This window comes from Pecten maximus, chromosome 4, assembly GCF_902652985.1.
Source record: "Pecten maximus chromosome 4, xPecMax1.1, whole genome shotgun sequence".
NCBI classification, from domain to species: domain Eukaryota; kingdom Metazoa; phylum Mollusca; class Bivalvia; order Pectinida; family Pectinidae; genus Pecten; species Pecten maximus.
The window spans coordinates 24843430-24870539 of NC_047018.1; the positions used below are offsets into that span (position 1 = coordinate 24843430).

The 27110-nt window shown below is 34.1% G+C and overlaps 2 protein-coding genes across 2 annotated transcripts; one reads left to right on the plus strand and one right to left on the minus strand.

The window, feature by feature from the left end:
- Window positions 1–7789: 7789 nt before the first annotated feature.
- LOC117325586 (CXXC motif containing zinc binding protein-like) lies at window positions 7790–13376 on the minus strand. Its single transcript, XM_033881922.1, has 7 exons — window positions 13213–13376; window positions 11868–11951; window positions 11587–11643; window positions 10718–10799; window positions 10186–10295; window positions 9774–9839; window positions 7790–8496 (listed from the first exon to the last, which is right to left on the minus strand). The coding sequence occupies exons 1-7, from the start codon at window positions 13216–13218 to the stop codon at window positions 8419–8421; spliced, it is 483 nt and encodes a 160-aa protein (XP_033737813.1). The 5' UTR covers window positions 13219–13376; the 3' UTR covers window positions 7790–8418.
- Window positions 13377–13485: 109 nt separating this feature from the next.
- Window positions 13486–25372, plus strand: LOC117325587 (uncharacterized protein C6orf62 homolog). Its single transcript, XM_033881924.1, has 7 exons — window positions 13486–14303; window positions 15358–15444; window positions 15945–16034; window positions 17658–17780; window positions 18659–18793; window positions 19914–19973; window positions 22442–25372. Exons 1-7 carry the CDS (start codon window positions 14175–14177, stop codon window positions 22526–22528), a joined length of 711 nt encoding a protein of 236 aa, XP_033737815.1. The 5' UTR covers window positions 13486–14174; the 3' UTR covers window positions 22529–25372.
- Window positions 25373–27110: the final 1738 nt, after the last annotated feature.

Below are 27110 nucleotides of genomic sequence, written 5' to 3' on the forward strand. Positions count from 1 at the left end.
GTTATACGTACTTTATCGTACACGTCTGTAGTGTAGTTGTGTGAACTTTATCGTACATGTCTGTAGTGTAGTTATACATACTTTATCGTACACATCTGTAGTGTAGTTATACGTACTTTATCGTACACGTCTGTAGTGTAGTTGTACGTACTTTATCGTACATGTCTGTAGTGTAGTTGTACGTACTTTATCGTACACGTCTGTAGTGTAGTTGTACGTACTTTATCGTACACGTCTGTAGTGTACTGTACTACTTTATCGTACATGTCTGTAGTGTAGTTATACATACTTTATCGTACACGTCTGTAGTGTAGTTGTACATACTTTATCGTACATGTCTGTAGTGTAGTTATACATACTTTATCGTACACGTCTGTAGTGTAGTTATACGCACTTTATCGTACATGTCTGTAGTGTAGTTGTAGTACTTTATCGTACACGTCTGTAGTGTAGTTATACGCACTTTATCGTACACGTCTGTAGTGTAGTTATACGTACTTTATCGTACTTGGTCTGTAGTGTAGTTGTACATACTTTATCGTACACGTCTGTAGTGTAGTTGTACATACTTTATCGTACACGTCTGTAGTGTAGGTATACGTACTTTATCGTACATGTCTGTAGTGTAGTTGTACGTACTTTACCGTACACGTCTGTAGTGTAGTTGTACATACTTTATCGTACATGTCTGTAGTGTAGTTATACATACTTTATCGTACACGTCTGTAGTGTAGTTATACGTACTTTATCATACACGTCTGTAGTGTAGTTGTACGTACTTTATCGTACACGTCTGTAGTGTAGTTATACATACTTTATCGTACACGTCTGTAGTGTAGTTATACGCACTTTATCATACACGTCTGTAGTGTAGTTGTACGTACTTTATCGTACACGTCTGTAGTGTAGTTATACGCACCTTATCATACACGTCTGTAGTGTAGTTGTGTGTACTTTATCGTACACGTCTGTAGTGTAGTTATACATACTTTATCGTACACGTCTGTAGTGTAGTTATACGCACTTTATCGTACACGTCTGTAGTGTAGTTATACGTACTTTATCGTACACGTCTGTAGTGTAGTTATACGTACTTTATCGTACTCGGTCTGTAGTGTAGTTGTACATACTTTATCGTACACGTCTGTAGTGTAGTTGTACGTACTTTATCGTACACGTCTGTAGTGTAGTTATACATACTTTATCGTACACGTCTGTAGTGTAGTTATACGCACTTTATCGTACACGTCTGTAGTGTAGTTATACGCACTTTATCGTACACGTCTGTACAATAGTTTTGGGTAATTTATCAAAATTCGGCGTTCTTATTTATTGGAAACATATACGTACTTAAACTTCAAAATCACCCCTCAATGCGCCGTACTTCAACGTAGTTTAACTTCACAATTCAACCCTCAATGTGCCGTACTTAAACGTAGTTTAACTTCACAATTCACCCCTCAATGTGCCGTACTTAAACATAGTTTAACTTCACAATTCACCCCTCAATGTGCCGTACTTAAACGTAGTTTAACGTCGCATTACTAACCCCTCAATGTGCCGTAGATTTACAATTAACCCCTCACTTGAGTTTGTATGTACTTAACGGACATTAATATAACATATGCTTATGCTTTCATTACTCATAATTGCTCTCTTCGTTTAACCTTCTTTACAATACTCTTACTTAGTTAACTACCGTGGTCGTTTCTAAGAATTGTACCTGCTGCCCCCATTGCATGACTGATGTTTTCTCAACTTCCTCAGTAGCAATTTTAATGTCTCCCTTGACATTGCCTAACTTTTTTTGCATTAGCTGAGTGTTTGTCCCTGTGAGGATGGCATTATATATATTTAGGTTCTGTCCACTGGCCGAAACATACCAGAGTTTATACAAATGGTAGTAGCCCGAATTTCCTCTGGGGAGGAAAGTCGGGCTACTTATACTCCTGCTTAACGCTGGAGCATTTTGGGAGTTGGACGACTGGGTTGCCCGTTGTCAGTATGTGACTGGGTGGGGCATCCTGCTGGGTGTCTTCCGCAGTACCCTTCAGTGAGGTTGCACTATAAAGTCAATGTCAGTTTTGTCCTATTACAAGAAGACCAAATACAAACATGAAATGCACACACATACACTACATGCATATATCTCCCACACAGGGGAGGCCATCCTTAAACGACCATAGCTGTTGATAGGACATTAAACAATACTAAACCAAACCATTCTGACTATGTGATGTTATTTAAGGCATATATGACAAGGCTTCAGGTTGAATTGCTTTTGTGCATTTACAGAACATTTATTTTAACAAAACTTGATTGCAGTTGTATAGTATGGGGTTTAGCGGGCATATTTGAATACATATTGCTTTTCTTCAAGTGATTGCGAACAATTTTCGAAAGTGACACACAACCAGTTGACACAAAGTAATCTGACCATAGGTGATAAGAAGACTCAACAGAAGAATGTAACTTAGAGATAATTTTAACAAGCACATATATAACATTGTAAATACACCAAGGATCGTACAGCTATGTAAAATATAGTTGTTTACGGTCAACGTCATTAAAATCACATTTAAAATCTTATGTAGATATCTGATGAAGCCCTGCAAAAAAACAGGATAATTTTTTTTTTTTAAATACACTGTTGTAAGAGTGAAGAAAACCTCAGAGTAAGCCAGACTAAGGATTTGTTTCTCATAGAATACAATATACATTTTACAAGACTGTAGATTACAAAATATGTCCAATATGAGAAACACAAATGAAAATATAAATATATTCTGCACTATAAATGAAATAGAAGAATTCCAAAAAAAAAAAAAAATCAAAAACAAAACATCAGTTATACTACATATGGGATATTTGAAGAATTTTGGTGCCAAATTACAATGATGTCACATGTTTTTAATTGATCACCTCAATGCATTTTCACCGTTTTCATGGTAAATTTACTTACAAAAAAAGAAACAAACAAAATGTAGTAACATAAATAATTTAATGTACATGCATACAAAAGTCATCTGTGGATGAAAATAATACCGGTGGCACAGAATGCAGCGACTGGAAAATACTGTTCTGATTGGTCAATATCTTATTTGATATCCAAGGGTTATGGTCTGGATTAGTTACCAGTACTTAACTTGACGCACTAAAATTTTAGCAAAAAAACAAATTAAAACAGATTAGCAGAATGATGAATTAGCACACCAACAAAAAATGCCATAGAAACCAGAGTTAGCTCACCACCAATGATTGCCATAGAAACCAATGTAGATTAACTGCAATTTAGCGCAATCATAATCTAGCAAAATGCCTGCAGTGAGAAATCAAAGTACTGAAAGTACTGAAGACACAAACGAAAACAAATTATTTTAACTGCTTTTGTTTAGTGGGGACATGGTCAACTTTGTATGGAACATCACCAATACCTGATTAGGACTAGGACAAAATATTGGCAAGAAAAGAAATTCATATCTACTTTTGATTGCAAGTGCGTCTTGGCAGCTAATTGTCAGAATAGGTACTCGGGTAATCTTATTTGACATCTTCAATGGGTTAATGTATACGTAGTTGTAGATGTAATATGAAGGTCCTAGATTACCTGTAAAATTAATGAGGCCTTTCTTTTCAAACTTTTGAGGATCCCATGCCTATAAGCGCTTCACAAATTATCATTATCATTAGCATTTGAAAAAATATTTATACGTTTGATGTAGCGCCCCATCTAGCTACCAGCTTTTAGATAAGAGAGAGCTCAGGTTAAAAACATTTGTGTGATTGTTTGAGGATTTTATCGTGTGTGTGAGCCCTGGTTTGAATGATGTCATGTCAAGGTTTTGAATGATATTTTGTGGCAGATTGTTCTATCCCTTCAGTTCCTTCTGTAAAATAGCGATAACAAACTTCAATTGTCAAAAAACAATATGGCTGCCTGTCGGCCATGTTGTTTTCCGATTAGTCTCAAAATGCAATATCCATAACTAGGCACCGAGGGGAACCTACATATAAAATTTGAGAAAGATCCCTTCAGCACTTTCTGAGAAATAGTGATAACAAACTTCAATTGTCCAAATCCAAGATGGCTGCCTGTCGGCCATATTGTTTTCCGATTGGTCTCAAAATGCAATATGCATAACTAATGTAAGCACCAAGAGGAACCTACATATGAAATTTGAGAAAGATCAATTCAGTGCTTTCTGAGAAATAGCAATAACAAACTTCAATTGTCAAAACCTAAGATGGCTGCCTGTCGGCCATATTGTTTTCCGATTGGTCTCAAAATGCAATATGCATAACCACCCACCAAGGGGAACCTACATATCAAATTTGAGAAAGATCCCTTCAGCACTTTTTGAGAAAAAGCAATAACAAACTTCAATTGTCCAAATCCAAGATGGCTGCCTGTCGGCCATGTTGTTTTCCGATTAGTCTCAAAATGCAATATGCATAACTAGGCACCAAGGGGAACCTACTTATGAAATTTGAAAAAGATCCCGTCAACACTTTCTGAGAAATAGTGATAACAAACTTCAATTGACAAAATCCAAGATGGCTGCCTGTCGGCCTTATTGTTTTCCGATTGGTCTCAAAATGCAATATGCATAACTAATGTTAGCACCAAGAGGAACCTACATATGAAATTTGAGAAAGATCAATTCAGTGCTTTCTTAGAAATAGCAATAACAAACTTCAATTGTCAAAACCTAAGATGGCTGGCTGTCGGCCATATTGTTTTCCGATTGGTCTCAAAATGCAATATGCATAACTAGAAACCAAGAGAAACCTATGAAATTTTAGAAGATCCCTTCAGTACTTTGAGAAATAGCGATAACAAGAATTGTTTACGGATGGAGGGACGGACGGACCACTGACGCAGGGCGATTTGATTGATGAATAGCCCACCATCTGATGATGGTGGGTTAAAAACACCTGGGTCTGATAAACAGACTCTGGAGGCGTAGAATGCGGATGTAGACAGGGCAGGGTATACCATTACGACGGGCACATTAAACTAAGCACTATATTCAAAACTTAGAATTACATGCTCATATCAGCTCAGACTTGAGACAGTTTCTTAATCGCTCATTAGAGTGAACACGATTTTCATATAGCACTCTACGTTATATGTTTACACTCCATACTGTGTAGCTACAAATAATCTATACAACAAAAACACATTCATTCACATGTACAGTTCAAATCAATTTGAAGTGGAATTTTGTTTTTCACTTATGTACATTGCATCAAATATTCTCCGCAATAGTATATGTACCATATACATAACTGTAACTGCATGATACATATATATATGTATGTATGGTATATATATCATGTTAATTAATGTTAGTGAGATGTGAATGTAGCTATATGTATTGATATCATCGATTTCAAAATCAGAGGTTTTTTTTTAATCTGCAGCATCTGTCAGATGAAAATGTAGTTCGAATGCCCAAACTGGATGAACTGTACATGTAGTAGCATTCTTCAAAGTCCATTATGAATGCTTTTCATACAAATGTATTTCTTTCAATTGTTCATGTGTTTAAATTATTAGAACACTGAAGTAATTTTTATTTTCATAAAAATGGAAGTACTGCCTATCTTTAAAACTAAATTGGATATTGACAAGATAAATTTGCCAAAATGTTAAAAATCAAACCTTATTAAGTAGAATCTAAACAGTTGTAAATGGCTAAGCCCACTATTCTTAACAACAAAATTACTTATTTTGATTCTCTGTCAAATATAATCAGGTTACTTGAAGACTTTGTCAGAAAAGTTAACACATATATACATTATTAATAGTTGCTTTAATTAAATTAATCTGAATTTGAACATTAAACCGACTTAACAATTTAAATGAAAAAAATGTGTTTTCACCATTTACCATAATTGACAAGAAGAAAATAATTATTTAACTCAACCTATGATATAGTATGTAACAGCCATCAAGACAATACTATTATCTTTAGTTATTTCACAATAGGATATATGCACAACACAAAAAAGTTTTACAAACTTTTGTTGTTTAGAAGAATAATGAACTTAGTAATTTTTGCTGTTCTTCTCAAATAATATGTACTAGTGTTGTAAAGAAAAAAAAGATTAAATAATAATAATAAATCTAAGTTATAATAAATTATTTGCATTGATTTATCAATACTTTACTGTGCATTAGTTTAAAGGTTAATTTAATTCAGAAGCTGAAATGATTTAAGACAGAAAAAAACGCAGATGTAGGAATATAACATTTCCACTGCCTTTAAATATCTCTGGTTAAATTTAGCAATCAGTACATTTCCATGAAAAATGGTGTTTTCTAAAGAGTTACTGCCCTTTAACCGTCCCTGAAGCGTTCAAAACTCCGCCAAACATAATAAAGGTCTATGTAGATGTACATCGTAGACCCCTTTCTTTTTTATAATATGCTTCGACTGTTATGTAATATTTCAAATGATAATGATAGATCATTTTCTATTTTTTTTTTAAACCATCACGAATATTAGAAAAAAAGAATCAGTCGCTATAATTAGAGATGAAATTTTCAGTGACGTCTACATCTGCATGCAGACAGCCACGTTAATGCGGTACGCGTTCTGTAAACGAAAAACTTCATGTGCATTACGTAGGATATAATCAATAGATCCGAAGTCAATAATAATATTCACAAGTCCATTTGACATTTCGAAACCCTATTCAGTGAGAATTTATTTAACTTTTTATTTGCAAACATGCGTATGGTACTCGACTGCCGTTGTTGTGATATTGTCATGATGAATAGACAACTTTTTTTCTTTCGTAAAAAAACATCTAGGCCTATATAATCTAACCATCTGCAGACTACATCAATCACATGCAAGTTAATATTTCAGTGAGAAAATGACATTCAAAGTTGGGTTTGATCACCTACTCTACATTACTGAAAGATGGCGGACAAAATCGGATGCTGGATGAGTGATTTTTCAATGTACAAAATAACACATCGATGTCGATGATGAAAATTCAGCGTGATGTTAGTAGATTTTTCTTCCGGGTCACAGGTAAGCAGAAATATGGCGCCAGCGAAAAGTCGATTGTATCATTCCGCGTGAAATCTAATGCGTTCAACGCGGAAAAATATTCTTACGTATCATCGACAGAACATACTTAAATTAAATACTTTGAAAACTATCTATTTGTGAGGTTCTGTTGTTTTGTCATATATCTAACGAAACTGCAGTGTTGCATTTGACTCCGTAAGTCACGGGACTATTTTTTTTTTGCGATAGAATATGATTGTGAAGTGGCAGTGGAAGTTGTGTCAGAGCGAACGAAAATGCCAAAAAAAACAACACATTGTCCTGTCAGCTTCTAAAATACAACAAAACAAAAGGTGATTTTTTTTTAATAGCTGAACTTCACTGTATGTCATTTTTTATCGTGAAGTTAAACAAATATTTACTGCATAACATTACGGAGTTACTGTAAAGCAACGTTTAGATTGGCCAACAGCAGTATCCGCCAGAGCCCTCAAAAGCGCTGACATAGACTCAAACTTACGTTTGTGTCTACGTTTGTGTCAACAAAACAAAAGGTAATTTTTTATAGCTGAACTTTACTATATGTCATTTTTTATCGTGAATATTTACGATATTTACAAATATTTACTGCATAGCATTACGCAGTTACTGTAAAGCAACGGTTAGATTGGCCAAGGCAGTATCCGCCAGAGGGCATCGTAGATTTTGTCAGCTACACCTCAAAAGCGCTGACATAGACTCAAACTTACGTTTGTGTCAAAAACGCTTAAATAACATTACCGCTAAAATTTGTACATTTACAGTATTTTGTATACAAAGATTGTAAGTCAGTGAATCAAGGCAACCCCTGGAATTTTGAGGATGGGTCAACATTAGACCTACCGGTATGTTATGGAAATATGAACAATTTTGTGTATTTGATCAGTTTTAAGCAGGATTGTCTGCGGTTAACCTGTAACTCGTTCAACAAGACTGAAATCGGTAACAAAATAACTGGACATGCATAATTTACAACTTTTAACCAACCTGAAAAAAATTCTGATACAAGATTGTAATGCTAGTAGGTCACAAACAGTAACTGGCATCACACCTATCTGAACGGAGTCCTAGCAGGATGAAACAGCTGAGTGGTGAAGTTTCATTTTACACACATGATAACTCTTACTAAAATTCTATTTAAAGGTATGATTTATCTGTGTGTCATTAGGATGATACTATATCACTTAATAGTAAAAGAATTTTATATTGTCCATATGCATCCCATCAGAAAGTCTTCCTTCTTCATATGACACATCCACCAAAAACCAGAAACTATTGCAAATTGGAAGCCATGTCTTCTGGTTGGATAACCCATATGCAATATACACTGAAGATCTTCTATAAATTCTGTCCACTAAAGCTTCACAAACTTGTGTTCAATATTATACACTCCTACAGACTCGCATTGCTTTTCATCATAGTCAACCCAGTCCTGGAAAACAAAGAAAAACTTTGTTTATAAGAGCAAGTAGTAAAGAAAGGAACATGGTGGTAGAATATTCTGTATATGGCCATGAAAATAAAACAATGAAAAGTACATAAATAAATTAAACAATCGTCAGAATTGACATGCTAGTACACTGAATCAATATTCAAGCTGTATTCAAACTTGAATATTCTACCCTCTCCATATCAGCCTACCCTCTCCATAACAGCCTATATACCCTCTCCATAACAGCCATGCTGATCATCGCTACTCTGTAGAATATTCAGCCCTCTCCAATGCAGCCATAGTGATAGTTTTTGTAGAATATTCTACCCTCTCCATAACAGCCATGCTGATAGTCATTTGTAGAATATTCTACCCTCTCCTCAACACCCATACTGATAGTCCTTTGTAGAATATTCCTCCTTCTCCTAACAGCCATACTGATAGTCCTTGGTAGAATATTCCTCCTTCTCCTAACAGCCATACTGATAGTTCTTTGTAGAATATTCCTCCTTCTCCTAACAGCCATACTGATAGTTCTTTGTAGAATATTCCTCCTTCTCCTAACAGCCATACTGATAGTTCTTTGTAGAATATTCCTCCTTCTCCTAACAGCCATACTGATAGTTCTTTGTAGAATATTCCTCCTTCTCCTAACAGCCATACTGATAGTCCTTGGTAGAATATTCCTCCTTCTCCTAACAGCCATACTGATAGTCCTTGGTAGAATATTCCTCCTTCTCCTAACAGCCATACTGATAGTTCTTTGTAGAATATTCCTCCTTCTCCTAACAGCCATACTGATAGTCCTTGGTAGAATATTCCTCCTTCTCCTAACAGCCATACTGATAGTCCTTGGTAGAATATTCCTCCTTCTCCTAACAGCCATACTGATAGTCCTTGGTAGAATATTCCATTCTTTCCATAACAGCCATGCTGATAGTCCTTTGTAGAATACTTGCTTTTGCATTTCTTGTTTATAAGAAGTAAATTATTTGAAGGTAAAGTCCTCAAGCAAATTTCCAGAAAATCACCTGAGAGTTTCATGGACAAGTCTGTAAATTAATGCTCGGAATTTTGCAAATAGGCAGTAACTCAATAAATATAGTAGGATCAATACTATTCTGATCACAAACAAGTTATCTCATAGTGGTAAACTGTTGACAGATGCCAGAGTATTTCTATATTACCTGAAGCATTGCTTTACACACTTTAGTTGTTAAAATGTTAATATTTTAAAAGAAGTCACTAAAAAAACACTTGCACTATTATATACTTACACCTTCTGTCAGTTCCACTTCAGGAAACTTTGCACCTGTTTCTGCTCCCTCAGCCATAAACCCAACCTATAACACAACAAGATGTCTCTAGCGATCCCAATGTGATGTGTTAAAATCAAGATGAATGTGTTTCTAATATGATTTACTTCACTATTTATGTTAGTGTTTTGTAACTGAAGCAACAAATTACGAAATAATTGCAAAAAGCACTGAAAAGACGACTGAAACGATGAAGTGTTTTCCTCCACTTCCTACTGTATCTAAGGTAAATGTGTGATTTTTTTCATTAACAAATAGTAACAAGAGAATAAATGATTAAATAACAATCAGACAATTCATTTTAAATGTACATTAATAACCAATTCATGAGAACATAAGTGAGTATCAGCTATGATGGTTATACTGTTCTTACTCTAGGAGAAAAGTCAATAGGTTCCATGCCTCGACAATCAAATACAACCATGGTTTTGAATTTTCCACTGTCATCAATATTATAAGGTTTTATGGAATCTTTTATTATGTCTGAAACAGAAAAAATCTTCATGTTATTTCAATGTGTGCCTCTAGTTATATGAACACGAAATATGAGAATAGCAAACATTGTTTCATTGTATGAGGCATATGGTACTCTCAAAGCTTCACCAAAATTGGGGGAATGGTTTCTTGTTTAATTCTGTCTGGGATATTTAAATTTTTGAATGTATGAGGTCCTCTGCCAAACCATATGTTTTTTTCTCTTGGTATTCCAGATCACTCTATGTCCACGTTAATTACAGTCAGGACGTCCTATACACTTCCATCTGGGCCAACAGGAGTAGGACCTGCTTAAAAACTTGTTTGATAATTGTTGTAAAATCAATAAAAATTGTCTTACTGTATATGATCTTCTCTGAACGCTATTTGAACTGACAAAATGGATAAATTAAACATCCAAATCAATTTACCTATAGAGCTTTCTCTGCCACACAGTTTACACTTCATAACCATACTTGCTGAGCCTCGGCCACCTTTCAATGGCGAGCTGTCCTACAATATAAAGTCAGTCAATGACAAATCTCATAGTCTCATGCACCTGCAACTGACTCTAAACCTCTTGGTTCATTTAAACTTGTTTAAATTTTATAACATTTCTAACCTCAATGACCTTCAAAGAAGCTGAGGATGTTATTCACTTGAATTCACTTAACATTGGTCCTATGACAGACTGATCTTTTTTCTACTTTTCATTTCTTTCCTTGATTCCTCTTAATCAATTGATAACGAGAGGAAACTACATATGAAATCAAAGAAAGATTGAAGAAGAAAATTTCAAATGTCAAATCCAAGATGACCTCCTGTCTGCATTTTGATTTCCAGATCAGACTTGAAACTGGATGGGCACAACTACAGACCAAGGGAAAAGAATTAGAATTACCCTTTTCATACTTCTGTACTTATCAAGAAATGGCGATAATCAAAATCCAGAATCTTCAAATATCAAAATCCATAATGGCTGTCTGTTGGCCATTTTCAAAACTAAATGGGCGAAACTGTAGGGACCAAGGGGAACCTATACATGAGGTTTGAGAAATATCCTTCTGTTACTTCTCAAGAAATACATGTTATAACATATTTCCATCTGATGATGGTGGGCTAAAAAGCTAACGTTTGTCTGAAACACAGCACCTTTACATAAGCCCACAAATAAGCTTAATATATGCAAAAAAATATTGTAAATAAGAGCTTTATTTTTGGCATTACCGCTGGGTAAACTTGCGTTCGTAATTAAACAATGATATCACAGAATGATTGTCAGGAGAAAAACAATACTTACAGCCGGTGTAACATACTGAAAATCAGTGGTAGCTTCACCACAATTGAAGCATTTCAGCTGCAGAAGAAAATAAGAATATTCATTACAATATCTGATTACACTGTAATAACATTTTAGAAAAAAAAATTCTTCTTTTACAGTATGTTTTACTAAGTATTTGCTTCAAATTGGTACTTTAATTTTCTCAGTGAATTTGAAACTGTCTAACAGTAATTTCTCTTCCTTTCAAAATGCTACAATATGATAAATAAGTCACTAAAAAGGGAACAACATTTACTTACTCTGATATACCACCTAAAATCTTCTCCATCTGGTCTTAAATTTGTTAAAAATTCCAAATCTGCCTTGAACTGAAGACCAATTTTCTGTACAAAAAAAAAGAGATAATGTTATAATAAATCTAAATGGGCAAAGTGGAATAGCTACAAGCTTGTTACTAAAACACTGAATGAAGGAATGTTGATCGATTGTATGGAATATACTAATGTGTTGTTCCAGCTGTACTGTGGTTGGTATTGCCACCTTTTGGGTGAAATGGGATTAATCATTAATATTACCAGTTTGAAATAGTGTTAATGCAACCTTTGCCAAAATATGTAGTTTTTTTCCCTTTACATCTCCTGCATTTTCATCCATCACGAATGTGCCATCATTGAGAAAGTACAAACAATTGATTTTTATTATGATGTAACAAGTGACCATCAATTGGTACCGTAAATTGGATTACAGAGTTAGTTCCGTATTTTAGTATGTTTCGTTGTCATTCCATCGTTCAATGTTTTTGTATAGACAGATACTTTTTTAAGTTAGTGAAGGTTCAAAATTTCAAATATTACAAAGACAACAAATAGAGTCTACTGAGAAATTATGAAAAAAATAATGTTGTACATGTAATGTCCAAAAATTAAGTTCGTCCGACCTAGCCATGCACTAATCTCTTAGGAAGACAGTACTGATTTGTATTGTGGAAGGGAACACCAGATCACAGAAGACACAGACCAATTGGGAAGTTACGAGACACCTCTTTAGACCCCAAGGCTTACAGGCATAGACTACAATAAACTTTTTTAATAAAAATTTTACCATAGACAAAGCCAATCAAATTTGTTTGAAACAAATAGTACAAAGTAACACAGCAGCATGAATCAGGCATACTTTTAACCAATACCAATTCAGTATGTAATATGTAAAGTATGTGATAAGATTATTTATAGCATATGGCAACTTATTGTGAACACTCAACTCAAAGTTTCATGTGATACAACTGTACATACAGTACATATACTTTACTGTACATGTACTCTATGGGAGTTATGTCCCTTGTCCCATATTTCAAGCACGTGTTAGTGTGCTGCTTACAATGATTGTTTGAACTTCTTATTCTACATGTACATCTGTATAAGTTATTTAAAATGTACAAAATAGTCAATTTTATATGAGATACTTTAATCAACTTGGAATGTCTACTGCAGTTTTGTACAGTGCATGCACACGAGGAAAGCTGTCATGGTGAAGTTCATCATTTTTAAAATATTGTAAGTTATTAAGTCAATTGTTGGACGGCTTTAAAACTAAAAGATTAACTTTTCATAATGCAATGTAGTGAATTCCAACAGTTTGACTCACCACCATCCTTCTACTTCTGATACGAGTGAAGTGCACAAAATAAACTTAGAGTTACCCCCCTTAGTTAGTTGATACGTTTTCTTTATATTGTTATTGATTTGTTTTTTTGTAAACAGTGACAGTTTTATATTAAATTCACAATTGATAAATAGGTGCAGGTCAAATAACACACACAAATCTTTGTCTCTTTATGTTTCCGGATTTCCCGGCTCATGTCATGTTTATCTGAACTCTTGTGTGTTTGAGGTAAGAAAAGTAAACGAATATCATATCGCCATTTTGGGAGCTGGTGCAACAGATGCATTTGGAAGCTGCTGCCTGTTTTTGGTGCTTTCACTGCAGTGCTGTGCAAAAGAAGAACCGAGATGGCTCCACCAAATATTTTATTGACTCATAATGGACATACAAAGCTATTTGCTTCCCTGTCTTCAGTGTACACATAACGAATCGCGATGCCACTTGGAACGCCCGATATGGATCATGCTGCGATAACCAGCTGATAACTGCCACTTGTCGAGAATAATTCGTGTACTTCCTTGTTTAGTTATGACACCAAATACAGCCACTGAAGGCTTCTTGAAATAATTTGCCGTTTCAGAATAATGTAGTTATTCGAAATACAGATGAATGTGTCGCTTTTCTGTTACGATAATGAGAACTATCGCCAAAATTAAAATCATTACATACTGAAAGTAGGCCTATAGCTGTATGTGCAAGATGGCAAATGTTTCGAGTGACTTACTAGTAGTCCAAAGGATATGCGGTCGATAGTTTTATGTAGATCGATGTTCAACAATATACTGAACATATTTTGAAACAAAGCTCAACAAATTTAAAAACATTTAGAAAGTGACGACCTGGCACAAAAAAACTCTTCTACAGGATCCGCATCTCTTCATAATCACAGAAAAAATGTGAATAGGAAAGACCTCGATTCAAGTCATTCAATACTTGTTTTGACCATGGGCGATCCACACAACAGGAAAAATTTAGCTGTTAGCCGTCTGCGGCATCAATTGAGAAAGAAGAGGGAATCTTTGGCAGACCATTTTGAGTTCAAGATGTATATTGCCTTTCATTTTAAGGAAAAGGTGATTTTAGTTTTTGTAATATTTAAAGCAGACATACATACATGGCCCTATTGGGATACAATTGGATATCTGATCCTTATTTAAAAACCATACTGGTTTACAACATGCAACCTTATATAGTACCAATTACCCTATTCCAACTGCTCATTGCATGCATGTATGTTTCTTTTTTCAAACAAAAACCTTATAGAATATATTGATAGAAATCTAGTTTTTGTTCGTTGTGTAGCAAAGAGGTAGCACATTTGCCTTTTGTTTGAGCGACTGGGGTTCAACTAACTGATCAAGCATGAAAAGGTATGGGTCACCTGCCAGACTACATGGGTTTTCTCCAGGCACCCCGGTTTCCTCCCACAGTAACTATATAAGACCCCTCGTAAACTTGTATTGCAGATATTGTATGATAAACTCTAGCTTGGTTGGTTGAGAATAAGCCTATATAAGCCAGGCATCCCAGGTTCGATCCCTAGCAGAGGTGGTGATTTAAATTCAATTAATCATGTACTCTGTTACATTTTCATAAAATGTAGATTGTAATGGATACAATTTTAAGTGTGCACATATGTTTCTTAGATAAGATTTAGTACCTGGAGACCATTAAGCATTTTTGTTTTCCGGGTGTGGGGAACAGGTAAATCAGTCTGTTTCAATAAGATTTTTCAAGCAACCTTTCTAGGTCAAAGATGAACCAAACCAGATACTTTAATGAGATCCTTGATAAGTTTGTTTTGAACTCTCAAAATGAATAAATGAATAGGTTAGATTTGAAGGGTCATGTCTGTTCGGCACATTTTGGCCTTTGGATTTCAGGGAAAATGTACTTCGAAATTGGTATATTTTTATATAATTTAGTAGAGTTCATTGAAAGTCTGGCAAAATGTATACATGTTTATTGTCCCGACTTCAAATTGTCCTAATTGGCGAGTCAAATTGCCACAATTTAATTTCTCTGAGCTAGAATCTCGGATCCTCTCCAATAGTGTTATGTACTGTCTCTTATTTAAGGTATATTTTCAAGTATTTTGAGTAATTTATATCTTGCTTTTTTCCCTAGAAAAAGAATTGTGCCTTGTTTGAAGTTGCTGAGGTGGTACCAGTTATGACAAATAACTATGAAGATAGTATTCTCAAAGGAGTAAAGGTATGGGCATTTTGTTTACAATGGTTTGCTTTAGTTAAACAATAAGGCTAGTAAGATGAACTCATACTGTCTCTTATCAAAAAGTTTTCATCTTATTTTTGATTATGTATGTAGCTATTTTGGAAATGACTTAGTTATGGTGACAGAAATATACATGAAGTTATTTCACCTTAATCAGAATATGTATGCTGCCATGTAAACTTTATTTCATGTTAAATGTTAATCTATTTTTAGAAACAATGTTGATGTCCTGGCATATACCAGTACATGGACATGAAAGTAATGAAAGCATTTTGGACCTCAGATATTTCCAGTGTACATGTGGCAATGATAACATTGACATTTTAAATATCATTAATTTATGACATCCTAATTTTTTGCATTTTGTTTTATACATGTGATACTTATGAAATGTGACATTGGATTTGAATTAAAATCTGCATCATATTTTATATAAAACAAAATGGGAATTACATCATTGGTGTCTATCTTTTCTTCAGGAAGAAGCATATACTTACGAAAGTTCCAAAGAGCTTTTAGAAAAAGATGTTGTACAATTGCATGCACCAAGGTGGCAGTCCATGAGGAGGGTAAGACCAGTAGATTATTCAATTATATAGTAACTATATTGATGGGATTCGTGCCAGTAAGTGTATTTTGCTGTTGATGTCATGGTTTAGACGTCCCCCTACTGTGGACTTGCTATTGTTAAGAAAAGTGAATTTCACATATTTTTTTGTATTTTTTTTCTTCCAGTCTTATCTAGTCATTGAGATGGTATTTGACACGACTTTTCAAACAGTACTTTGCGCTAATGTTGCTTATTTTGACAGATGACTCTGTTAAATATACAGAGGACATTGGTCTTTTAAACAAATGTAACAGGTAACATTTAATTTTACTGTAAGTCCTGAAATGGTTTGCTTTGAGCAAATCTTGTAAGGTTGGAGAAAACCTCATCAAAACTATTTAGAATATATTTGTGTGTCTTTCATTAGTGCTGTAACGATACATCGATACATATCGATATATGTTCGTTTTGTGCCGCGATACGATACATCGATACAGTCATCCCTGTATCGTAATATCGCCGGCATGGGTGCGGGTCCATGTAACACATCTGATACAGCGAATCGAGCGCACCGAAGCGCACCGTCAGTAAAACACTTGTAACCGGATTGTATGAAGTCGCCAATGCAGAGCGCCTTGATGATTGCGAATATGGACAATGGATAACATTGACAGCCATGTGTAATTCCGTTTAACTTTATCTCTCTATCTATATCTATATCTTAGTACTAAACCTCCTCTGACTTGTAAATCAAAGATATTCGTTGACTTGAAACAAGTCAAGGGTCCACGGCACATGGAACTTACCTATCGAAGTAGAGTATTCAGTATTGCCGTATTCACAGAATGGGAGGCGGAGTTAACGTATTCCGGGAACACAATAACTTGAATTCGCATTAAATCGGCATCACCCTCATTTGACAATTTTACACCACAAGCAAGACAAGTATTGAGAACCGAAAACCGTGGACAGGTTTAACACAAATAAAGCCGAAAACCACTATGTTTAAAAGCTGATAGCAAACATGCTACATGATGTATCGATAACTAGTTTATAATAAATGATCTGCGCCCTTTTCAGCAGTGGAAATGAATGTTTCCGTGAGTTATAACTTGTTGCACGTTGTTGACCCAAGGTATAACATTCACAGTCGACAATGTTTCAGTGACAAGACTCAAGAGTCCTGTTTATATTTGACATTTACTTAGATCTGTTTAATTCTACTGTTTTTGTTAAAAATGTGTTCAATGAGTGTCATTAAAACTTCAGATTGAACGTTAAATATTGTTTGATTTGTTTCAATTTATGACAATTTCACGTATACGCGATACGTATCGTGATGTCTGTATCGCAATACGTATCGTATCGTGACATTGTTGCCGATACACAGCACTATCTTTCATACAATCCCTCTAGATTGGTGAGTGGAAATTAAAGCTCTGATGATGGACTTTCATGTTCCTCAGGTTTTCTGTTTCAAAATATACACCTATAATTCTTATTCTCTTAAAAAATCAGATAAAAAAAGACAAAAATGATATGTGGTTAATGCACATTCCTTTATATTTGAACTTTCGTTGGGACACATTTCTGGTTTTTTTTAGGTGTTTATTACTATGAGTTTTTTGTACAATCCTTTCAGGATGTGTTAGGATGCACTACAGAAATGGACTTCTTTCTTTGGCCTCGCAGTGACATCGACAAGATAGAGTGTATGCTGTTCTCCAAATGGAAAGGAGATGAAAGTCCCTTCAAACCTATCCAGGTAATAATTCCAAAGTATAGACACCTGCGCCAACACTACATTTTTGTGGATTCGTTCATGATGTTTCAGACCAACACATGTTTTTATAAATTTACCTCCAAATGGCATCATTAACAATGGCAAAATGAAGAAGAATGGCATTTCCTCTGTGACATTCTATGAACTGTCCAAAAATATATACATGTTACATCAATTACAATAATTGAAGATTGCATTTTTCTTTAGTACTTAGTAGAGTTGTAATATCAAGCACATGCAAGACTTGCATATGGGTTTGCAAACTCACCCAACGTGTACATGTAGACTCGAGTTATGACCCTGTGTTCAGTAATACTAGTACACTATACACATGTACGTGAACATATTGAATACAACTCTTTTACATTTCGTTCAGTCATTTTAAAGCAACTGTGAGACATATAAATTGTTAACTTAGTTCAAAAATAACAAAACCAAAAAAAAAGCAACATGACAATGGTCAATTTGATGTCCCATTTGTCATTTAAATTTGAAAAGACAAAACTCATAATTTAGATGATACAGGAAAATATACAAAAATGTTTTTTACAAGGAACAAAAACTGAGAGCAATAATACAGGAATCCATCTTTAAGGGGTTTTGCTTTTCATCAATGGTATACTATCCTTCAGGTAGAGCATTTCAGATTGAAATGTGCACTTCCTCAAATGAAATTTGTATGAGTATTTCCTGTGGTAGTGTTAAAACATGTAAAAGGTTCAAAAGTATCATGTATTGGTTTAAAAAATGATATCGATTCCAGTGATTATTACGGTAGGTAGCAGTTTTGATATAATTTATAGTTCTAGTCCATTAAATGTTTATAGAATTATTTTAACTGTGATTCTACTGTTTTAAAGGCCGAGTTTAGATTTGACCATGCTGATTATGAGAAACAACTGATGCGACTCTTGACTAAGAAAGAAAGATCCGGCCTCATCATCAATAACCCAGACCAGTCAATGTTTCTCTTTATTGACAAAAACCAACTACAGGTAACAGATATTAGAATTTATTGTCTTTCTGTTAGATTTAAGGTTGTATTATGGGTTCGTTGCTACTAGTTTCATGTTCTAAATGGTTTTTTTTTTTTAGTAAGTTAATTATTTGTGTCATAGAGTGGAATAATTCCAGACCGACAGAATCAGTTCATGTTTTTAAAATAACGTAAATAGGCAATGGACATCTAAAAGAAAAACAATATGAAATATTTAGAAAACATAAAATGTTTTACAATGATATTAATGAGATTAATTGAGCATATGCATGCACATATAGGAATGGAATATGATACAATATACAATATGTTGGAAGAATATCAGTACTTTTATAATAAATGTCTTTTGATATAGATAGGTATGCATAATTATAGAGAAGATAAGTTGTAAGCAAACACTAAATCCTACTATGCTACATACCTGGATTCGTGACAACACATGTGCATACCTGGTCCTGTACAGGTAATGCATGGTATTATACACTAGAGACATCTATTATTAGTTTAATACTTATAAAACCTAAATGACCAATAGTGTACATTCCTTGTCATACCTGCGTGCAGGACACAAAAAAGAAACAATATCATTCTGAGGCGTCGCTACATAATCAAACAAGTATTGACAGCTTACCAGACCAGTACTATACTACAATGTACAGTTAGATTAATGAACTGTAAACATATTCATATATGTAACATACCCACATCTCCATCGATCCTTGAAAGCTGTAGCAGCATTGGACATCTGATAAATGGTGTTGGTCTTATTTGAAGTGGAAACATCTATAGTTTTTTTTTTCAGTGATACTCGTTTAGTTCATCATCTTTGTCATTAAACTACCATATATGTATTAGAAAATTTGACAGCTGTCTCATCCTTGATTTATTCAGCAAAATTTGCTCAATGATCAGTCACTGCTTTTTTTTTCATCTTCAAAAAATAGCTGGTACACTGGACAATAATGTTTATAGATGCAATATAAGGTGTATTGTTATTAGCTTCAAAATAAAGGGTTTACTTGGTGTGCTTGGGATTTGCAAAGTCTGAGTTAACTTTGCTGTATTTTAAGTATACCAACTAGATTCATTTTGGTTTAATTTGATCTCTCATTTTTCAGACCAGCAAAAACAAAGTGATTGTGTTCAAACTATCCAGCATGTGTTTGTACCTACCCCAGGTATGTATCGTAAATTTGCACATATACCGGTAGTACTAGTGCACAGGTACATTTTTATGTCATGTTCATTTTCAGGGGGGGGGGGGGGGGGGAGGGGGGTAATGTTGAACTGCACGATAGCTTAAAATTTCAGCATAAAAGTTCAGCATAAGAGGAAATCTGTAACTTATCAAAGCTACATTGCAACATCTAAATGGAATCACCAATCAGGTTTTATACATTGACAGGTTCTTTACATGACACTGTGATAGGCCTAGTCAGCTTGTAAATTTGAGTGGTCACATGTACGATGTTTGTACAAACAAAATAATTAATCCTACCCTCATTTAGCTTGTGATTTTCACATTAGTATGATCTTTTGACAATGACAATTGTTTATTGTTTATTCTCATAAACAGTACAGTGCAGAGAAGATGAATACAAACAAATGGACAACAATAATGCATGGTTAAACAGAATGGACAACAGTTTTGTGAATTAATTATCTCATTTGTATCAATAATAAGTTCAACCAATGAAATAAGTTGACTTTGAGTTGCTTAATTAAATAAGGTAAGGAATCTAAATGTATTTAGTCTTTCCTAATAATATCTAAACAAATGTTTCCATCTGCTATTGAGTATAAGTTGTGAGATTACAGTTAGATAAATTATGAAATTGGTCGCCTATTTCTCTTAGATTACATAAAGTGCAAATTCTATTTTCACATGGTATATTAGACCATCTACCCCTTTCGATTGGTATTTTTGTTTTACCTATTCTAAATTTACAGTACGCTTTGGCTAATTAGGGAGGGAGTTCTAGTAAATAATTCTCTAAACAAAGTTCAGTCTTCTAAATTCTATAATTGATTCCTTTCGAGGAAGTAATACTTTTTTTTCATTTTTCCAGTCTGTTAGAAAAATTACCATAACGTTATAAAAATATTGTACTCCTCAGCCAATTTAAACTTGAACATCCATATATATATAGGGTTTGATAGCTTTATCAAATATGTCAAGTTGACAATGTATAGACAAATTATGATCTTTACATTAGAAATAGCACCATACATTGCTTTAACACCTTTTTTTATATAGTTGTTTGATATTGTTAAACCAGTGTGGGTAATATAAACCCCAAGATATTTAATTTCTTAGGTTATTTCTATAAGATTATTTTCACTGTATGTAAAAGTTCTAATCATTAGGAATTCTTTTCCTTCCAAAAATCATTATTTTGGTTTTACTGGTATCTGTACACGTAATATACAAAGCTGATTACCCCCAATTATAACAAGACTTGACTGGAAAGTTGAGTACAAGTGTAGACTCAGTAATGTAACACTGGTCACCATTTTGTATACGGAAAGAATTCTGCTGTCTTTGTGCTTGTCACTAATTATACTTATATCAATGAAATAAACATATTTATAGGATACATTTTAATACAGTGCAGATGATGAATTAGAGCAGTTTTTACAGTCAGGTCGCAATCTATAGGGCCAGTTAGTCAGTGACTGCCGCACGAAATAAAGGCATTATTAGTGTTATCCTTGCCAAATTGCACATGCATGCTGTTACAGCTTCCACAAATACACAAGTGGAACGTTATGAGTTTCTGGCAAAGCTCTGGATTTATACTGTGTTTTATATAGAATTATGAATTAACCAAGTACTGATTTATCATTTCAAGTTTTGTTTGATGTTAATTTAGCCATTATACATCATATTGTACCTGAATACAGAAACTTGCTCAAGTGGGGTCGTATGTGTGTGGAACCTTGTGGCTCAACAAAGATAAATCCACTTAATTGCTGATAAATGGATATACAAAAATAGATTACAAATCTTAAATCGCATTCATGACATTCATGTTTCTGACAGGCAGAGTCTTGTTCCTACATATAGTGCTTAGAGGATTTTTTCACTTGTCATTTTTTTTTAAATTTGCACAATATACGCACATACTTGGTATTAACAGTATATCCTCTTGCTGTCAGTCTCTGTGAAAGTGATCGTTATTGTCATTCTAGCTCCAGAAACATATCCTGGTATAAGTATTTATCCAATGAATATGCATACATATACTTTGCTACACAGAGCTGAATTCTATTGATTGAAACTCTTTTAATAATTGTATCAGTGTAGTTTTACTGGATATAAAAACAGGTTCAGAATGATTAATGGGGAAAAACACACAAAAACTGCAAAATACTTTTTGAATTTTTAAAAATGAAAAGAATACTACAAGTAGGAGAAAACAATACTATAGGTAGGAGAAAACAATCTTTGAAAACTCTCGGTAGCCATACATCACATCGAAGTTAACTGCCCGCTTTAACACATCTGCAGGGCAAGATGAAAATGTGTGGTATGCTTGTGTATTGTTTATTGAAATAAGGATAAAGTGGCATCAGTATACTTGTTGTGTGACATATTTAGTCCTTACTGGTGACATATTAACTAATAATTTATATTCTCCTACAGGATCAACTGACATCATGGGGACCAGGCACCGCGGAGGAGTTACTGTCTCCCCTTATGGCCGAGCCTCAGTCAGAACCCCAGGGATGATCGGTCCTCGCCCAAGGATGAGGCTTGTGGATAGTGCAGCTCATGTTCTGTATAGTCTCTCAAACACTTAATCAGATACTGAATAGTAGACAATGGCTGCTTTTGTTTTAGTGATTAATCAACAAACCGATAGTGTAAATAATTACGATAATACATACAAATTGTGTATGTCATTTGTTATTCATAGTCTTTGTTATAACTTTCTTTTTAAACCTTTCGTGTAAGCAGCCATTTTGTGTATTATACTAAATTCATTCCGTTTACAGTTTGCTCATTTTAAATGCCATACAGTATACTGCGCAATGAGTGCTCCTAAACCTTTTTTTGTAAGAGATGGAATATGATCTCTTAACATTTACATTTTCGTTTGCTATTGTAACAGTTTTTACATTCCTGCTTTCATTGCAATTTCATATTTTCTAAAAATGTGGTAAAACTTGTGCAAGATTTTACTTCCTAATTTTCCTAATGAGAAACCAAAATTATTTCGGATCAGCTCAAATAATTTTTGTTTTCCTAGTCATGGAAGTTGGTAATGTGGATTAAATCTAATGTTTCTTGCCTTCCTTCCTGCAATGCTTTTTATTACCATATTGGTATTTTACTTCAAGTTATGATTGAAAATGGCATGTTTTGGTTTTGATGAATTTCATATCAGACTATATGTTTGTTTATCAAATAGACTTTTCCGTTGGCCTGGCCATCGATTTAACAATTTCCAGTAGCTACTGGTATTCTTGTTTTGAATTCTGATACTGATGGATAGTTGAACCTCATAAGTCTCTTTCGGCCTTGAATGAATTATAAATAATAGATACAACCTTGACATAGGAAATTTCCTTAGGGTCATTGATAATGTTTGTTGTATTAAAAAAAAAAGAAAAAAATAGAGAGTATATTTGTCAGAATGAAATGATACATGTACACTGTCTTGGAAGCTGTGCTGACAGCCCAGTTGCAGTAACATATAACAATCATGATTAGTTAAGACACGGCATTGCTTACTTTATGTCCGATATGCTACCTGGGATGTAATATACCATATTTGGTCGCCTTGAAAATATTATAAACCATTTTTTGTGTCTCATAGATCAGAGGATTAATCTTTCAACTATCCAAAGTACCAGTAAGGAAACATGATGATTCAAAATTAAGATGTACCTAGCTACAATTTGTGTTTAGCAAACAGAAATTTCCCCATTCATTTATTTTGCATTTAAAATAATATCTTATTATTTATGTTAAAGCTTTCTGTTATGTATGTGATATGGCACATAAAATGATGTGTGGATGAATGTGTGTGCTATAATAACTGGTCTCCATATAGTTTGGGTTGGTAGTTAAGGAAATGTGCATATTGACATCAGTTGGGGTCAGCTGTGTGAATATCTATTTTGTTCTGAAACATTCTGTTGGGGTCAGCTGTATGAATATGTATTACTTGACCATAGCATAATCGTGGGGGTTGACTGTGTAAATGTGTGTGCAATACTGGCCTGTAGTGTTTAGTTGGGGTCTACAGTATAGATGTGTGAGCGTTACCTTGTACTTGTTTGCCCCTCAGTGTTTAGTTGGGGTCGGCTGTGTAAGTATGAGTACTACTGGCCAGTAGAGTTCTATTCGGTTTGACTGTGTAAATGTGTGAGCTCTGGGGTCAGCTGTGTAAATGTTGTTAAAAGATAACTTGACAGGAAGGGCCAAATGTGCTATGCTGTAGTGCAACATCCCTCGTCCACCAACTTTTTTCTTGTAACATCTTCTCAAAAACGAAAAGGCCTAGAATCAGATTTGACTTGTAAGTTCACAATGTTTGCGAAAAGAAATGCCTGGACCCTATATTCAAGGTGATAGGGGTCAAATGTGTTTAAACATTAAACAACTTCAAAGGCCTAGAATAATGATGTTTGTCTTGTAGGAATAACCTTGACCTATATTCAAGTTCAGAGGGGTAAAATTTGTCAAAATATTCAACAACTTCTGATTACGAAATGGTCCAAAATCAAGATATTTGACTGGTAGGTTCCAGGGATGATGCTCAACAAACTTTGCTAAAAGAAATGACCTTGGCACATATTCTAGACCACTGGGGTCAAATTTTCTAAAACTCTCAATGGAATTCTCCTGATTAACTGAAAGACCTAGAATCAAGTTATTTTGATAAACTGAAAAGCAGAGAATCATCAAAGAAGTAAAACCAGGTGAGAGATGTATGCCCATTTGGCCTCTTGTTTATTCTTTAGTGCTATCCATTTTATGAGTAAAATCATTTTGTTTTTTGTGTGAACAGAATATATGAAACAAATAATATCATTTATTAACAAAAGTTTTGAAATACACATGTACATGGACCTTTATATTTTGAAATGAAAATTAATCATTTCTATAAAAACAAAAACAAAAAAAAGAACAAAAAAAAACAACAGAAAAATAACACGGTTATAGGGAAATTATGAACAATTTCCTTAACCTAGTGAATTCATATTTCAGAAAGATTTACAAAATATTTCTAGAATGTCAAGGCTACAAATCCTTGTTTATTGGTCTTTGCATATTTACCTTGCATCAATATTAACTAAAAAAAAAAACAGAAATGCTTAAGCTTTTGCCAAGAATTTTCACATCATATATGAATTTTAAATCACATCTGTATCTGCTGAAATTCAGCACAACTACTATATGTACATTTTTGTAAACTAATTTGAAATGCAGATTGATGTTGAAGGTTCATAGAAGTGGTCACTAAGTTTGTTCTTTACCTTAAAACATCCTCATGGTTGTGAGCTTGTAAAATACAACTACATTCATTTTCTATTATTTTGTTTTCAATAAAGAGCAATACATGTACTGAGTTTTGTGCTTCATTTTGTATTGACCATTTTGTATCCTTTCAAAACAATCTGCAACAGAACATAGAAAGAGAAAATGAATGTATTACAAAAGGTTAATATAAAAATACTAGACATTTGAAATAAGTCTTTATTGTTCTTTTATTAAGGTGTTTGGTATTTAAGGTATAAATGTACCAGTATTGTTAAAGTAAAGCTGCTGTAAATTGGGATACTTTCATTCCTACTTCAATGTACAGTATACAAATTATGATGTTAGAAGATTTGGTAAATATATATCAACATATGCATCACTGGACAAAATTGTTTTGGGCGCTTGAGGCTGAAAATTTCACAAATTTTACAGTTAATGTGTGAGAATGTCTTGCCTAAATCATGTTTATTTTATGATTTAAAAAAAAATAAAGATGTTAAACAATTACATTTACAATTATTTATTAGCTCATCTCTCATTTAAATTACCCTAATGTGCATTTAATATCACATGGGTTGGTTTGGTTTAGTATTGTTTAACATCATATTAAGAGCTAAGGTAATTTAAGGACAGCCATCACAAGTTTTTGAACACCTAGGGTATTTAGTCAGTAAATTTCTGGGATGTGGTGTTATAAAGTTTCTTTATGATAATGACCTTCACCTACTCTCAAGGTCTCTGGTCAAATATTTCATCAATCATTAATCTTCTTTCTCAAGTTCAGAAAGATACACAGTCATGGTACTTGTGTATTTGGTCATCTGGTACCTGGGATAGAGTGTTTTATTACATTTTTACCAGTGAAATATCAAAAATTGTTCATTCTATAAAAGTGATATTTTTCACTAGTGAAGAATATCATATTTTTCACTAGTGAAAAATATCACTTTTGCTGATTTGACCAATCAAATTAATGATTAGAAAATACCAAAATAATTGACCAATCAGAAAGCCCGACATATATGTCAGCACCTGGACAGGGGAAACTACTTTTTTGTTTACAAATTATCGCTGTAGTCCTAGTTAGCATACGGGGTAGGGTTTTTGTTGATAAAAAATGTAATCAACAGAATATCTAACAGTGTCTTCAGTAAAACCAAATATATTTCACTCGTGGGGCTAATATTTTTAGCCCACCATCATCAGATGGTGGGCTATTCAAATCGCCCTGCGTCCGTGGTCCGTCGTCCGTCCGTCCCTCCGTCCGTAAACAATTCTTGTTATCACTATTTCTCAGAAAGTACTGAAGGGATCTTTCTCAAATTTCATATGTAGGTTCCCCTTGGTGCCTAGTTATGCATATTGCGATTTGAGACCAATCGGAAAACAACATGGCCGACAGGCAGCCATCTTGGATTTTGACAATTGAAGTTTGTTATCACTATTTCTGAGAAAGTACTGAATGGATCTTTCTGAAATTTCAGATGTAGGTTTCCCTTGGTGCTTAGTTATGCATATTGCGTTTTGAGACCAATTCGAAAACAACATGGCCGACAGGCAGCCATCTTGGATTTTGACAATTGAAGATTGTTATCGCTATTTCTGAGAAAGTACTGAATGGATCTTTCTCAAATTTCATATGTAGGTTTCCCTTGGTGCCTAGTTATGCATATTGCGTTTTGAGACCAATCTGAAAACAACATGGCCGACAGGCAGCCATCTTGGATTTTGACAATTGAAGTTTGTTATCACTATTTCTGAGAAAGTATTTAAGGGATCTTTCTCAAATTTCATATGTAAGTTTCCCTTGGTGCCTAGTTAT

Coding starts and splice junctions, on each gene's coding strand:
- LOC117325586 (XM_033881922.1), bottom strand. Junction 9,840..10,185: donor CTATTGACTTTTCTCCTAGA/GTAAGAACAGTA, acceptor GTTGTGTTATAG/GTTGGGTTTATGGCTGAGGG. Junction 8,497..9,773: donor AAGTGGAACTGACAGAAGGT/GTAAGTATATAA, acceptor TTTGTTTTCCAG/GACTGGGTTGACTATGATGA.
- LOC117325587 (XM_033881924.1), top strand. CDS start 14,175: ATGGGCGATCCACACAACAGGAAAAATTTAGCTGTTAGCCGTCTGCGG. Junction 14,304..15,357: donor CCTTTCATTTTAAGGAAAAG/GTGATTTTAGTT, acceptor TTTTTTCCCTAG/AAAAAGAATTGTGCCTTGTT. Junction 17,781..18,658: donor GTCCCTTCAAACCTATCCAG/GTAATAATTCCA, acceptor ACTGTTTTAAAG/GCCGAGTTTAGATTTGACCA.